This window comes from Nannobrachium achirus (assembly GCF_963921795.1).
Source record: "Nannobrachium achirus genome assembly, chromosome: 2".
NCBI lineage: Eukaryota > Metazoa > Chordata > Actinopteri > Myctophiformes > Myctophidae > Nannobrachium > Nannobrachium achirus.
Window position 1 is genome coordinate 52,921,830 of NC_137811.1, and position 16,101 is coordinate 52,937,930.

General features: G+C 41.4%; 1 protein-coding gene across 1 annotated transcript in view; it reads left to right on the plus strand.

Moving 5' to 3' along the window:
* spire1b (spire-type actin nucleation factor 1b) overlaps window positions 1-16,101 on the plus strand; it is a gene marked incomplete at its 5' end in the record, with an annotated part of 49,519 nt that overhangs the window by 23,680 nt on the left and 9,738 nt on the right. Inside the window, 6 exons of the mRNA XM_080742611.1 lie at window positions 644-880; window positions 3,145-3,270; window positions 9,765-9,839; window positions 10,049-10,213; window positions 10,457-10,543; window positions 12,355-12,484. Of these exons, the coding sequence (XP_080598737.1) occupies window positions 644-880; window positions 3,145-3,270; window positions 9,765-9,839; window positions 10,049-10,213; window positions 10,457-10,543; window positions 12,355-12,484 (820 nt within the window). The remainder of the gene's footprint in view (window positions 1-643; window positions 881-3,144; window positions 3,271-9,764; window positions 9,840-10,048; window positions 10,214-10,456; window positions 10,544-12,354; window positions 12,485-16,101) is intronic.

Below are 16,101 nucleotides of genomic sequence, written 5' to 3' on the forward strand. Positions count from 1 at the left end.
TTCAGGATACTGAATAATCTCAGCTTGCTTCATCTTCCTAATAGTTATACAATTATCCATAAAATCTCTACACAGATGTTTTCCATGGCAGGGTGGAAATGGAAACCCCCTTGAAACAGAAGAAACAATGTGTAAAACAGCACTGTCTGAGACCAATACAAATATTTCTGAAATTCTTTATGATGGGGTGGCAGTACTTCCTGATAGAGCAAACCATCCTGCATATTCAGTGATACAAATAATATTGGCTCAGACTGAGAGGGTATCTCTGTAGTATACCTCAATCCTGTTGTTTCTGGCGGTTTATTACTAATTGATTTTTTTTTCTAATTCTTGTGCATTACTACTTGTGTACTCGTTTGTATTATTATTTTAGATTTTGTCTTTTACTCCTAGCTGTGTCTTTTGTCCTGTGGTTTCCATTCAATTCAATTCAAACTAGCTGTCAAAATATAATACAAATTGTTGAGAAAGGGGAACATATATACAGTATATTACATTGTGTCTTTATATACATGTTATATATACAGGGTATAAAGCATTTTTGTTTCATACATAACTACAGTACTGCCATGTCAAATGAATTTCTGCCATGTCAAATGAATTTCTCTATCTATTTATCTATCTATCTATGGTTTAACAGGTGGTCGAGTCCTTGGGCATCATGATCTACAAGGCTCTGGACTACGGACTGAAGGAGAACGAGGAGAGGGAGCTCAGCCCTCCTCTGGAGCAACTCATCGACCTCATGACCAACATGGCTGAGGATGAGGTGGACGCCTGTCCTGATGAAGGCTATGAGGCCACGGAGGAGGAAGAGGAGGCAGAAGATGACCATGTGAATATCTGTAATGTTCGTGGCTACAGGGACATACTAAAGGTAACTGCAGAAGTGAGCTAATGGTGTGGTCCCATGCACTAAGATTTCATAACTACTGTACTTGCTGCTGTTCTACGAGCGCTTGTACACCCAATGTTATTTATCTATTCTCCCTTCACTGTATGGGTGTTAAAATGTTGACACAAACACAGGGGTTAGCAGTACAGTACAGCACAGTGACCAGACCAGTTCTTATGACTGCTCAGAGCTGTGTTTCCGTTCGTCCTCCAAATAGACACTCTGTCAACCATCAGGAGTAATGTTTACATAATCACAAGCATGCATAGACACACATATACATGCATGCACATACAGTATGCACTCACGCACACACGCACGCAGCCACACACCCACCCACACATAAACGCACGCACGCACGCACGCACGCACGCACGCACGCACGCACGCACGCACACACACACACACACACACACACACACACACACACACACACACACACACACACACACACACAGTTAGTGCCAGAGGCAAAGAATCAGATCTCCACAGAGACACATCTGAGCAGTGTGGCAATGGCTTGCCCAGGAGCTAAGTTTCTGTCTGTCTCTCTTTCTTTTTTTCTCACTAACCCAATGAATACTAATTTCCTCACAGATTCCTTTTTCGTCCTTGGCACACAATATTTTAGACATTTAACATCTAGTTAATCCTGGGATTTCTTAAGTGGCTAAGGCAAATGTTAACGGCAGAGAAATATGTCTGCCATTTACTGTATTTAGTGGAATTCGTCCTCAATAGCTTCATCTGAATTAGGACTGCAGATTGTGCAGAGTCTGGGGGGGTGGATGCCAGGAGCATGCCAACAGGGCCTAGGGCACCGTCTGTTCATCTGAAATAGCCAAGGACGTAGTATTTTGTCATCACTACTGGGGAGTGTCTGTGCCTATATCTGTGCCTGTGTGTGCATGGGGAGCGTGTCGCTGTTACTACATGTCATCTTTTCGACACCTGACTCTAACCCTCACCCTAACCCTAACCTCCGTGGAGTGAGTCGCTAACCCTCCTGTCGAAATCATGGTTGTTCGAAAGAGGGCAATTTTCCCGTGTGCATGCATTATCAGCAGAGCTGTGCAGACAGACAATTGTCTTAAAGCAAGCGTCAACAATTGTTTACACGTTGTCTCATTCCTCTGCCAAGAAATGTATATGAAGTGTCTTTCTCTGGTTAGAACATCAAAGCAACATTTCTATTTACAACCGCTCAAATTGCTCATCATAATCAATCACCCATTTTGCATGAAAGGTTATCAAGTCTTATGAACATCCCAGTGCTAGTGTGCTTATGGCAAGCCATAACCTCTTTATGGCAGCTCATTGTCTGCTTCAAATAAAGTGTGTAAATAACCAGTTCATGTAGTATATTTATTTAATTTGATGTATTTCTTTTTGAGTGGTTGCCTATAGGCAACACACTATAGTTCTCTCCTAACTTTATTAGTGTGGTTGCCTGTAGGGCAATACACTATTGTTCTGTTCTGAGTTAATGGAGTAACATTTAACCAATGAGGAACCAGCATTCTCGGTGACGTCACCTCTACGCAGCCTCCTCATTGGCTAAAAGCAGCTTTTGTTGCTTCCTCAATGGCATACTTTATAAAGTCGGTGACGTATGCCCACGTCACCTTTATGGTGATTCCTCTTCAATAGTAGCCCATTTGACTCGAATGGGATAATGAAAAAAATTAAATGCAACTACACTCACAATTTCCCAGAATTGCATATCTTTCTAGTTTTATTTTATTCTCAAAAATGAACCTATAAAAACATTGTAGAGATAAATTCAGTATTAATGCACACTTACTTTACTTGATTACAGACAATGAAATGTCATAACGTAATGATGTTCATTAGAATACCTTTCATGCTACAGTAAATTGGTAGTGCAATTATGAGCAATTACCAAACCTTATAAACTATTGTGATATATTCCGTTATGGCCTGCCCTAGGCAGCTGGCGTAGCAGTCCAGGCACCTACTGTAGGCTGCCGATCCCGATGTCCTTTGCTGCCAGCATTGCTTGTCACTGCCCTTATCCCCTCTCCCCATATCCTGTAAGCCTACTGTGATCTATTAATAAAGGCAGAAAAAGCCCCCCAAAAATGTAATCTATTATCATCTGTGATAAAGAAGGCTTATGATACATTATGGCTTCTTTATAATGTGTTATGAAGATGTATAATGCATTATACAGTAGATATTGTCTTTGTAGAAATTGTTAACCGTATTATCTTTCTATTGTCTAGCTCTGTATCTCCCACCTACCAAGCCCCAGTGATGCCCCCACTCACTACCAGGCAGTGTGTCGAGCCCTCTACGCAGAGACCAGGGAGCTTAGAACCTTCCTGCAGAAGATCAGAAGTGCCAAAGAGGTTGGTGTCATCTGTGAATTGGTTATAGTGACGTTATAGTATAGGTACAGGAAAATAATGAGCTCACTTCACCCAGTTTAGTATCTGGGTATAAAGTTATTAGGGTAGCCTCAAGCCTGGCATGGCCAGACTAATATCACTGTGTAGATATTAGTCTGGAATCTCTATGTGGAACCTGCATTTCCAAGGGGCGAACTCAAAAAATGCCTCTGGTGATATTTGCAAACTGTGCCCTGATTGGTGCCCCACAACTTCGGGGGCAGTGAAATCCAATCACAACCCGAGCGGGGCCAGACCAAATCCAAGGGAATTATTTATTTTTCCACTGGCAGATTCATCTGATTTCCAGGCTACTTAGGGAACTTTCCTTTAGTGTGAGGCTGTGCAGAATGATTCCTGACATTCACTGGTTATAAACTGAATTACAGAAGCACATACTTGACTGAGTGTAAACTCGTGGATCATAGAGGCCACAGTTGGACATCAACTTTCAAGATCTTATCACCGTGACCTTAAATGTTCCACACGCTTCAGTACTCAACATAACGCTCAACTAGAAGGAAGTGTGTGGTCCGCTGTGATGTTTGCCAGAAGGAACAGCAGAGGTCTTACTGCCTCTGAGGAAAGCAAACTATTTATGTATGAATGTAGAAGACTCATGGCAGCTCAACCTATTCTTTATTTTATATTTACTATACTAAGCAGAATACTATTTCCCTTGATGTTTAGTGCTAACCTGTGAGTCATTGCAAAGAGAACATGAACTTGCGAAGACATCGCTCTGTAAACTCAGTCAATCTGTGTGAATACCGAACCTTTGGGTGTATATTGTTGGTCTGCTCTGTGCCTTTATACTGTACATTTAGAGGATGATAACACTTGAACAATTTTCCTCAGCTCGTATCTCAGTACTCCATCTCCCTTATTTTAGACATAGGTCATTATGTGAGGATGGATTATGGGTAGCATGAAATAGGCATGGACATCTGAGTGGGCCTCTGTGACACTGAGAGATAAAAGTAGTGTGTGCTGTGACCAAACATTGACACGCCATAATCACAAAGAAATACTTTACTTCGTATCTGTTGGGTGGAAAACCTGTTATGTCCAAAACTGTTACTTTTCACTTTCAGTTAGAAAAAATGAAAAGATCTAGGACTATGGTTTGCTTCCTGCCTAGGGTCCTTCTACGTCTCACCAGACTGTTCGTCTGTGGGGTGTGCATGCTTCTGTCTGTGTCCACAATTGGCCTTACTCTGGTGTATTACAAGCACATACTGTAGTGTAGTATATGACAAACTATGGTTACGAGAAAAAACAAACATACACACTACAAAGTTTAAATATAGAGATAGAAGGTTTCTGCCCGACAGCACCGATAAACATACTGAGGAACAGCATGATAATCCAAATGCAATAAAAATAAATAAATCAAAGTAACCTACGTCATTGCTGGGTAGAGGAACAGACACCCACCATCCCGTCGAAGACAATCGTAATGCAGCATTATCTGTTATTGCGTGTGACTGTATAAGACAGACAGACGCCAGAGAGAGTTCTGACTGTCAATGTATTTGTCGAAAAGGCCTATAATAATGTTTTTAGTTAGACTCACAGGTTTAAATCAGTCAGCGTTAAGGACTGGGAAATACATAGATATTGTTATACGAGACTAGATATGGGATGGGATTTTGAATGTTGTAATATATATAAGTGTTGTTTTTTCTTGGTTTTGGTTTTTCGTTGAATACTCTCAACATTTAAAAACAATAGCACATCTATGCAATTGTCTTAATCTTTGTTTGGGAAAAATAAACAAACCATTATGTTATCAATATTTGATTTTGTCGACACTGCGCAGACGTATTTTAATTGCAATGTTATGCCCTGAAAAAATAAATCCAATCTGGATTGAGTATTTCCATAAATATAATTTTGGGGTGGTTGTATTTTGTATCCCTGCTCTTATACTGAGACATTTAGATTGTGTCAAAGGTCATGTCTCACCTAGACACAGGATCTGGGAAATTGTTTTACCTGATGGCCAAGAAATCAATTTATACCCTATGCAGCTCAGCTGTAAAAATGTCACCACTTGAAACCAGTGTTGATTTCGTCGACTAAAACTATGACAAAAAATGTTTGTCGACTGCGTTTTTTTCACTGACGAAAACTAAATAAAAACTAAGATGTGATGACTAAAACTAAGACTAAATATATTGACAATTTCGTCAACAAAATAAAAACTAGACTAAAACGTTAGGGGGGGACTAGTGGAGAAGAGAGTTATTTTATGTTTGGTTGCTCTCAGGTGTTGCATGCTGAAAATAGCCGATCTACAAGCCCACAACGCGTCGCGCTGCGACGCGTTGTGAGCTTGTAGATCTGCTATTTTCAGCACACAACCAAGTGTAAAATCGGTCATTACGACGCCATCAGGGCATGCCAAAATACATTTTAGTTGACTAAATCAACCGTAGATTTAGTCGCCTAAAATCTTATGTTATTTAGTCGACTAAAATCAGACTAAAACTAAAACTTTTCAGGTGACTAAATAATGACTAAAACTAAATGACATTTTATTCAAAAGACTATGACTAAAACTAAATCAAAATTTGCTGTCAAAAACAACACTGCTTGAAACCGGATTCAATGTGAAGGTAGAAGAGGAACGTTACATAGTGCAGCTTGCTTGTGTTAATGCTCAACCATGCAGTCCGTAGATGAAGGTGAAATTGAATTTTACGGTGATTTTGCACGGTAGCCCGGCAGTCGGAGCCGGCGACGGTAAATGGCAGACGGCATGCCGTTCAAAGTAAAAATATGTTATTTTTTTTACCGCAAAACCCGACGGAATCTAGTACCGGAAGTTATGTAGCTCCATCTTGTGAGATAAATCCCAGCAGCACACATGCAAAGTTCCGTCAGATTTGTTTTTCTTTCTACCGTGCCGTGCCGTCCAGGAGGTCGTGCCGTTTGCCGTCTCCCCCTACGCTTGCTTGAGCCCATGTGAATGCCACATTATTAATTTCATAGTTGGTGGGTCTGAATTACTGTTTTCGGTCTGTCTTCATACCATAAAGGATTAATGTTCCTATCAGTCTCTGTTATGGTGTGTAATCCTGGGTCACATGCTGCTCACATTCAACTAGGGAGATTATGGCTAGTTAAACAGACAATTTCCCTTACTCCCCCTTATGTCCGATAACCTGTAGTTAACAAGGGGCACGATGTCTTCGTTTGTGTTAGCGGGAGGTGGGTGGGGGGTGCTTACCATTTCTGATCACCCCCTCCTGCACGCCAAATGCTTGTCAGGAGAAATCATGTTCGATTAATCACTTGGTGCGATGCGTACGCTTTAAAACAAAGTGTCTAAATTGAAGTGCCCAAAATAGGGGCATTTAGTGGTTAATGCATTGTGGTGGTTGGTGGGTAATACAACAAAAAACAAAAAGAATGTACAGAAAGAGTTATAAATGATGTATTTATGTTGTACACCCAGCATTTCCTTAAAGCTTAGTTCATAGTTGTGGTGTGAACAGCCCATAATAACCACTTAAGCTCTATATATTTATAATTGCGACCGAAGGTCGCATATACTCTGAAGAACCGTGTCACTTGAGTGTCCTTCCTTCCTTCCGTAACCTCGTGACCGTCCTTCCGTATCCTCTGTGATGTCAGTGTGATGTCAGCGAGTTGTGACATCACTTCCTGTACAGGGCGGTTGCACGAAATGTGGATAACACTATATATGGAGATCATGTCATATGGGACTACCGTCATATAAGGTAGCCATTGTTAGGCCGGAGTCAATGGCTGTCTAAACATGGAGATGTGGATAACACTATATATGGAGATAGTCTAGTCCAATATGTCATATGGGACTACCGTCACAGACAGTAGCCATTGTTAATCCGGAGTCAATGGCTGACTGTCTGTACAGGAAGTGATGTCACATGACATACTTTTTATGCCCATATATGAGTCCTAACATGGAGATGTGGATAACACTATATATGGAGATAGTCTAGTCCAATACAGTATGTCATATGGAACTACCGTCATAGACAGTAGCCATTGTTAGGTCGGAGTCAATGGCTGTCTGTCTGTCTGACTGTCTGTACAGGAAGTGATGTCACATGACATACTTTTTATGCCCATATATGAGTCCTTCTGTACCACATCTCCATGTTTAGGCAAACTCCACACAGAAAGGCCCTATCGCCAACTCAACCTAGGGTGTGAGCGATAGGGCCTTTCTGTGTGGAGTTTGCATGTTCTCCCCGTGTCTCCTAGGGTTGATACCCTCACAAAAACATGAACAAACTTCCCCCAGAATGACAACAACTAGAATCGTCAGAGAAACGCTGTGGTTGGCCAGATGGTCAAGAATTGGCCGCGACCTCGCCCTTTAGGGCGAGGTCGCATGTCACCCTGAGGTCGCATTCCACCCTCAGGTGTCTTACTAGTACTACATTGTATGATGAATAGCATTAATGGCACAGTGTAAATGGTAAATGGTGCATTTATATAGCGCTTTTAATCCAAAGCGCTTTACATAGATTGTGCATTACATTCACCCATTCACACACACATTCATACACCGGTGGCGGAGGAAGCCATGCAAGGCACCAACCTACTCACCGGAGGCAATTAGGGGTTCAGAGTCATGCCCAAGGACCCTTCGACATTAACTCAGGGGGAGCCCGGATTCGAACTGGGAACCCTTCGGGATTTATACCCTTCGTGCTCTAATACCAGTTTCTCTACCCCTGAGCTATGCTGCCCCCTTACAGTGTGTGCATGTATGCATGTAGAAACGTAAGTGTGCCTGGCTGTGTCTTTGATGTGCGACTGTATGAGAGAGCGATGCCCAGCAGGTGTGAATTCTTGGCATCCTATCTATCAGGGACGTGCTGGGCCCCTGATTCAGCCCGGGAAAAAGAGTTTTAGAGGCCCTCATTGCGCGCTATAGAGAGAGATCTCTCTCTATAACAAGCCAGTGGGCCAATTACTTGAGTTATATTTTGTTGTTGTCGGGTGGAAACCTTGTATGTCCAAAACCGTTTGTTTTGTATTTATCATTTTGAAAATGATTTAAACTAGTGAAAACAGCCGATCTACCGCGAGGCGTTGTGTGCTTGTAGATCTTCTGTTTTCACTACTTTTGTGCGACAGCCTTGTATGATGAAGCAGGGCTTTGCTTTGCAAAAAAAATTACAAATTTGAAACTTGGAGATACAAGGTTTCTGCCCGACAGCGACGATTTACTTTGTTGGCCGCCCAGCCCCCAATCCGAGCATCTCCTTCCGAACAGCCCCTTCCTCTGATCAATAAGGCCTCTCTCTCTCTTGAAAAGCAGCTGAGTTTGTGGTGATTCACAGAAACAGCCTTGCTTGCTACACGCCTAGGGAAGAGTGCCTGGACAGTCAAAAACACAATAAAACACAAGCTTAGCTAACCTGCATCCGTGCATCGCTAAACAGAGAAAGCCTTGTGCAATAAAGCTTTTGAAATGGAAATGTTTGGCTTTGGATGTGGGTTGAAGTCGTGATGGCAATACTAATGAGATAATGGGTGTTAAGCAAATGAACTAAACCTCTCCCTGAAACCCTCTCGGAATAGATTACTAAGGTTGTGATTGTAATAAATAAGTATGTGTTTTTATGATCTATATAAAACTGCTTTGTGTGAGCATGATACTGTGTACTTGGAAATGGACAGGTATTTCATGTTTGTCAAGGTACCGTAATTATAACGCAGCAAAACAAACTGATGTTTATGTTGAGTGATTTATAAAACTTGTGATCTGCTCATGATGTTTTGGGGATTTTTTTGAAGGATGACTGAACTGTTAATTTACTGTCCAGTGAGCGCCTGATCAAGCTCTTATCTGTTACTTAGACAGCTCACCTTAAATATGAGCTGTCTTGGTTTGTCTGTCCCTGTGTGTTTCTCCATCTCCCTCCCTCTCTCACACGCACGCACGCACGCACGCACGCACGCACGCACGCACGCACGCACGCACGCACACACACACACACACACACACACACACACACACACACACACAAACAAACACACACAGATTGTCTGTGTTTGTCTGCTCTCTGTTGAACTTTGAAACCAGAGGCAGAGGAATGCAGTATAGTTCACTGCCTTTCTCTTCCCCACAGAGCAGGGCGATGTGCCAGAGAGTCTGACAATATTTTACCTCAATCTAAAGGCTGGATTATGCACATTCTCTCCTTCAGCAGTACTGTGCAGGATGAAGGAGCGGGCTCTGCGACACGGCACGCACAACCAAAAACGAACTAATCTGATCAAAACTGGCTTCCAATTCCTTTTGAAACATTTCCTCAAAAAATGTGTTTTATTTCTTCTCTCTTGTTTGTGTTGGTCTCTGGCTTTGCTTTTGTCTCTGTCTGTCTGTCTGTCTGTCTGTCTGTCTGTCTGTCTGTCTCTCTACCTCTCTCTATGTCTCTCACTCACAGAACCTTCGGAAGATGGAGGGGGAGCCATCAGAGGACACAGGCAGAGACCTCAACGAGCTCCAGAATGCTGACTGGGTAGGGTGACCTGACAGTTACACACATATTTCACCGGGCTACCCCCTTAATAAGGTTACCATCACCTCCGTTTTAAACCCCCAACTATGAAGAATTAAGAATTAAGTAGAATTCATTTGTGCCCTCACAGATCTGCGCACACAACCCTCCACATGTGTTTTTGGGTTCCATGTTGTGAGTGACGGGTCATGGTGCTGTGTTTCCTTTAGGCCCGGTTCTGGGTTCAGGTGATGCGGGATCTTCGGGATGGAGTCAAACTGAAGAAGGTACAGGAGCGCCAGTACAACCCTCTGCCCATCGAGTACCAGCTCACCCCCTATGAAATGCTTATGGACGACATCCGCTCCAAACGCTACAAGCTACGCAAGGTCATGGTAAGTGTCCAGTTTGACTGAAGCTGTTGATTCATGGCAGGAAACAACATTTTCAGCATCACCGTGCTTCACCTTAGACTTAGAGCATGAACACTAGCATCCCTATTCAGGGCAAGTCATACTAGGTGAACATTCTGTGAAAATAGGCATCTTTTCAAATAGGGGTTGACAGGCAAATGTACATCAATGTAGGGGTCCTTGATTCGAAAATGTTTGAGAACCATCCTTTTGTTTCCTCTGTAGGTGAATGGAGACATCCCTCCCAAGTTAAAGAAGAGTGCCCATGAGGTCATCTTGGACTTCATCAGGTCCAGACCCCCACTTAACCCTGTGAGTTGGACACATCCTCACATGCATATATACGGGGCATGTCATTTTATCTAGGGGAAGCAGGGGATCATTTAACTACCTACCGGTACAACCTGGTGTCCCTAGTTTGGAAATGTCATTATAGGCCAACATTCACAAAAAGCCTTGGCCAATAACCAAGTACTGTTTCATTCAGGCTTAATACTGTATATAGAACTTCATTTCATGTACTCTCCTTTTTGCATCCTTGTTGGTTTTGAATTGCACTGTCAACCCATCTCCTTCCCTGAGTGGAATGGCTTCAGCAAAACAGCTAGACTAACACAACATTCATTTGGGGTGACATCTACTGTAAAATAATTATCGCTGTTTTTAAATTCAGCCCCAGCGTCAAACACCAAGTAAAGGTGTGCATGCTCCTCCATAGCATACAGCAGTGATTCCTAACCAGGGGTGAACAGCTTGCAGAGGGTACATGGAATGATATTAAAATATTCCAATTAATTTCATAACCCCATTGCTAAACTGTTAGGCTATGTGTACGCTGTAACTAGTTTTCGGTGCACCAGGTTTCACCTATGACATGATGTTGAAATCCGCACCCAAAACAATTTATTGCAACAAGGAACGGATAAATGGTGAAAACGTCCAGTTGCTGTCACTCTCATTTTCCCTGCAGCCATAGGTTTAGATGAAACTATGATTGACAAGAAAGCAGTTCCATTATCAAACAACACAGTCAGATCGATGTCCATTAATATTGTTGGATACTATATGGATAGTAATATTATACTACTGTGACCCGTTGTTAGCTTGTAGATCTGGTATTTTCAAAATTGAACATTTCTGGGGATTTAAGAATAGATTTGCACACTGTCTTAATGCTCTCCAAATAATTGTATTAACCAACCGTATAAAAACATAACATTTTGGCCTCTCCGGCCTTCGTCAGGTGTATACAATACACACATTAAAAGAAATTCTATGTTGTAATTTCTTCTTTTTGAATACTTGAGTATTTACTTGAGTATACTTTATCCACCACTGGTTGTAACCAAGGGGCTAGCTTCTTCAGCTGAAGCCTACTTCCGGGTTCTTGTTGAGCCTGTTGTTCCTCTTAAAGGAGTAGTTCACCCCCAAAATGACTTTTTTTTCTATTGATTACTCATGCCATGGAGACTAGAGTTCAATAATATTTTTTGTTTTTTGTCGCATTCCTAAGACAAAAATGTGATAACAATAAAGTTACCCCCATTCGTTCTGGATGGGCACCCGTTTTTCACTTTCGGTGGTGTCAATACATTATAATCTAATTCAGGTTTTGGGTGAACTACACTTGATTTTATTACCTTAGTAAATCTTTTCATGAATACTTTATGTTTTCAATCGCTAGTTTAAAGTATTTTTTAAATCACCATGATATAGGTTTAGTAAATTATGGTTTAGTAATTAACCCATTTAGGCCTAACCTATAGTTAGGCCCAAATCAGAAATTAGCCTACAAAAAAATAATATATATATATATATATATATATATATATATATATATATGTTGATACATACTGTACATGTACTATAAGCCTAAAATGTGTACCCGGCCTGAATGGGTTGATAACGTTTTTATTTTAAGGAGTGAAGACCCGCCCTCGCTGGGTTTGCAGCCAATAGCATTCATTTCCATTTGGACCTGACGCAGACCGGATATAGAAAGAAGGCTGATTTGAAATCGCTGAGAAAATAGGTTTAATTTATGGTCCGTATAGAAACCAGTGTTGTGACACTGTCCATTCATTTTGCAGTCTAAGGTTGTAACCCTGCTGTTGTTACTGTAGGTAGCAGCACGTAAGCTGAAGCCCCAGACTCAGCCTCCTCCCACCCTCCATGAGAGGATCCTGGAGGGGATTAAAGCCGAGCGAAAACTAAGACCAGTGTCTCCTGACGAGATACGCAGGGGCAGGCTGGGTAAGAGAACTCACTGTGACCCTGTCTCTGTCCATCTCTTGCTGTGTCTCTCTCTCACACACACACACACACACACACACACACACACACACACACACACACACACACACACACACACACACACACACACACACACACACACACACACACTTACGCACATACAGTGTGCACACAAACATACTTAACAGAAAGTATGATGTGTGATGACATGCTTGTTGAGTGCTACTGGGAATCATGTGCAAAGAAAAACAACAAAGAGGAACATAGTGTCATTGCTTTGAACTATGCTTATTTGATCAGCTTGGTCATACTCTGATGAGCCACTGCTGTTTGCTGTTATGACTAAGCTTTCAATGGCGACAGTATGTCTTCATATTTTGCTGAAGCTAATGTCGTTATTGTATTGCTAACTATATTGTTTGCAATCTGCATTAAAGAGCCCTGATGCTATGTGTCCACCATTTCATTTAGATTACCAATAATGAACCAATGTTATCATGAATGTTAATGATGTATTACCTTTGGCTGTGACTCCTTTGCTATCAAACATAAATTTAAAGCTGTTATACTTTGTGATTTGAAAGAAAACTATAAGCATGCTATAGACCCATTTTAGCATTATACTAGTTTAATAAAGGCATGCTGCATCCTCTTGTATTTATTAACTATTTTGTCAGTTTGCATCCTAAACCCAGCCAATAACTATCAAATGCCATAACTGTTTCTCTTTGCAGTAATTCGACCACTTAGCATGTCTTTCAGTTTTGATTCGTCAGGTAAAGACTCCCTTCACTTACCTGGCTTGTTAACTCTTTATTTTAACTTTTTTTGTGGTTCATCTGTTCCTCAACATGCATATGTTCAAACAAACACACACACACACACACACACACACACACACACACACACACACGCACACACGCACACACGCACACACGCACACACAAGCACGCGCACACACGCGCACACACACGCGCGCACACGCGCGCACACACGCGCACACACGCACACACACGCACACCCGCACACACACACACACACACACACACACACACACACACACACACACACACACACACACACACACACACACACACACACACACACACACACACACACACACACACAGATAAACACATTCCATGCTTAAATGCTTGTTGGTGGTTTTGTCTATGTGAGTGGTATATCACAACATTGGTCACTGGTCAGTTTAGAATGAGGGTTGTCACACACCATGCACAGCTGTCTGCTGTAAGACTACACCTTAAACTATCAACTTAAACTCAAAGTGCATTACTGCAAAATGTCACAACAGGATTATGTGGGTGCAGAAATTCTTAGGTCCATGTTTTTTTGTCATCAGAGTGAACCCAAACCTCCTGTTATTACAAGATCTCAGTGTTCTACAGGGGCCAAGGTCTTAACGTACATACAGTACAGTAGGACAATACTGCCACCACGTCCAGAAGTCACACTCACTGATGATGTCACAAGTCGTTGACAGGTCCTACAGCTGGTGTTTATTTAATACTGAGAGAACATTATCATCACCTGAATGTGCTTAAAATGTGTCATTTTGAAATCCCTCATTAGAATACTTAAAGGATGATTGTTGAGGAATCCAATGGATTCCATTCATTTCTTCCGTATGGTATGAAAATCTACTTTCAGAGACCTTGGTGTCATTATTCTTTTTTGTTTATTTAGTTTATTATTCTTTGTCAAAATTAAGTTGTCGATTGTTTTATACAGTATATCTATATATTGGAAAGTTTAGTTGAAAGTAGTCCTTGGAGAAATATTACATTTTAAAGGAGCTATAGTCAACCTTTTCTTGAAAAACGGATGCTAAAATAAAAAGAATGTTTCGAAAATATTTTATAAAAAAATAAGCTGCATATATGTGTTTTTATTCAAAAATTATCACAAAAAGCGTAAAATAATGATAAAACAATCATTTTGGCCACTGTCAGACCGACACTTTGTTTACATTCTAGTCTATAGACTAGGATGTAAACAAAGTGTCGGCCCTACAATGAAAAGGTTGACTATAGCTCCTTTAACATTAATTGACTTATTAACCGCACAATGTTGTTTAGCATCAGTTATTCAGGTTATTGGTAATGTTTTAATTAAAGCTAATAATGGAAACATAGTATTTCTTCATGTATGATACTGCATATGGCCAACGCTGTGAATAGACAATGACATGCATTGATAGTCCTTTAATTTGGTGATGAAAGGCCCTGGATGATATAACTGTAACAGAGCGTTCTGCGTTTATAGAGCAGCATTTGCACGCTTTTTACAAGCATTGAACACAGTTCCCTCCCATCAAGTTCCGAGCTTATGTAACTCCTGGAAAACATTCTGTCGTGGCTGCTGCTCTTTAAGCAATCTCAGGAAAAGTGTCACCTTTACTCGATACATCATCTCTCAAACATACTGCTGTAATTGGACTCTCAAGGAAACTCTGAGCGGGAGCATGTGTAGCCAACCACCTAATCAAGGACTGAAAAGGAACAGCCGAGAGCCTAGCACAACCTCAGTTTCTTTGAAAATCACAAACCTTATCCACGATTTTCCTACGCCCCATAGTGCATTGCGCAGACGTTTGCACCGATCTTCCGCCGCCGATTTACAAGCTCACAACGGGTTGCATCTGCGACGCGACGTGAGCTTGTATGTCTGCTGTTAAACCCGGAAGTTTGGTCCTGATAGTCTCCAGTAAACCCCCGGGGAAAATTGTGGATACAAAGGGATCTTTTCATGTGCCAGAATGACTTTGCAGAATTTAATCAGAGGTGCAAATGGATCAGTGTGCGGACAGGATCTGTCATCCCCATGCTCTGTGCAACACTGAACATGGTGCCAAGAGCTGCATTTCCAGCAATGGCTTGTTCTGAGCATTTGAATATAGTAATTCTCACTAATGTGTAGAGGTGTGTGACATCCCTTCCGACTGAGGCCAGTATCCCTCATTACACCGCAGGCTGCAACACTTCACACAAAAGCCTAATTTATACTTTGTTTTACAACTGTGTTGCTCGTATTAAATAAACCGATTTTTCCACTTTGGTTGAGAACTTTTTCTTTTCCTTGAGCAACATGGTCGTGACATGGTTGGGCTTTTCTCATTCATTCTGTCAGATCATTTATGTGTGAGTGTGTGTGTTTGCGTGTGACTCCACTTTTACAATGGATCGTTCTCCGAACTCAAACCGAGTGGGTGGTTCAATTCCCATGTTTTACTCGCACAGGCTAATGTTCCTGTAAACACAAATAATTGTGGGCTCGCCTAAAGGCGAGCACACGTATGTTATCTTCATTATTTATTTCTATACTAGTCAGTATCCTAAAACTTTGGCGCGCTTCATCTCCTAAACGCTTACACCTTTCAACACCATTCAAATTTTTATGTGTTCAGCTTACTGAGGACAAGTGTGCGTGTATTTTTCTTTTTGAAATGTTTTGTAGTTTAATTATAAAAAAATAAAAATGTTTAACTTTAAGCACCCAATGCATTTCCAATGGGTCCCCAGAGTGGAGAGAAGGATAATAGACCCATGTTTATGTTAAGGCGCTGTGGCTGCAGTGTTCACACTTCAGATATGCTA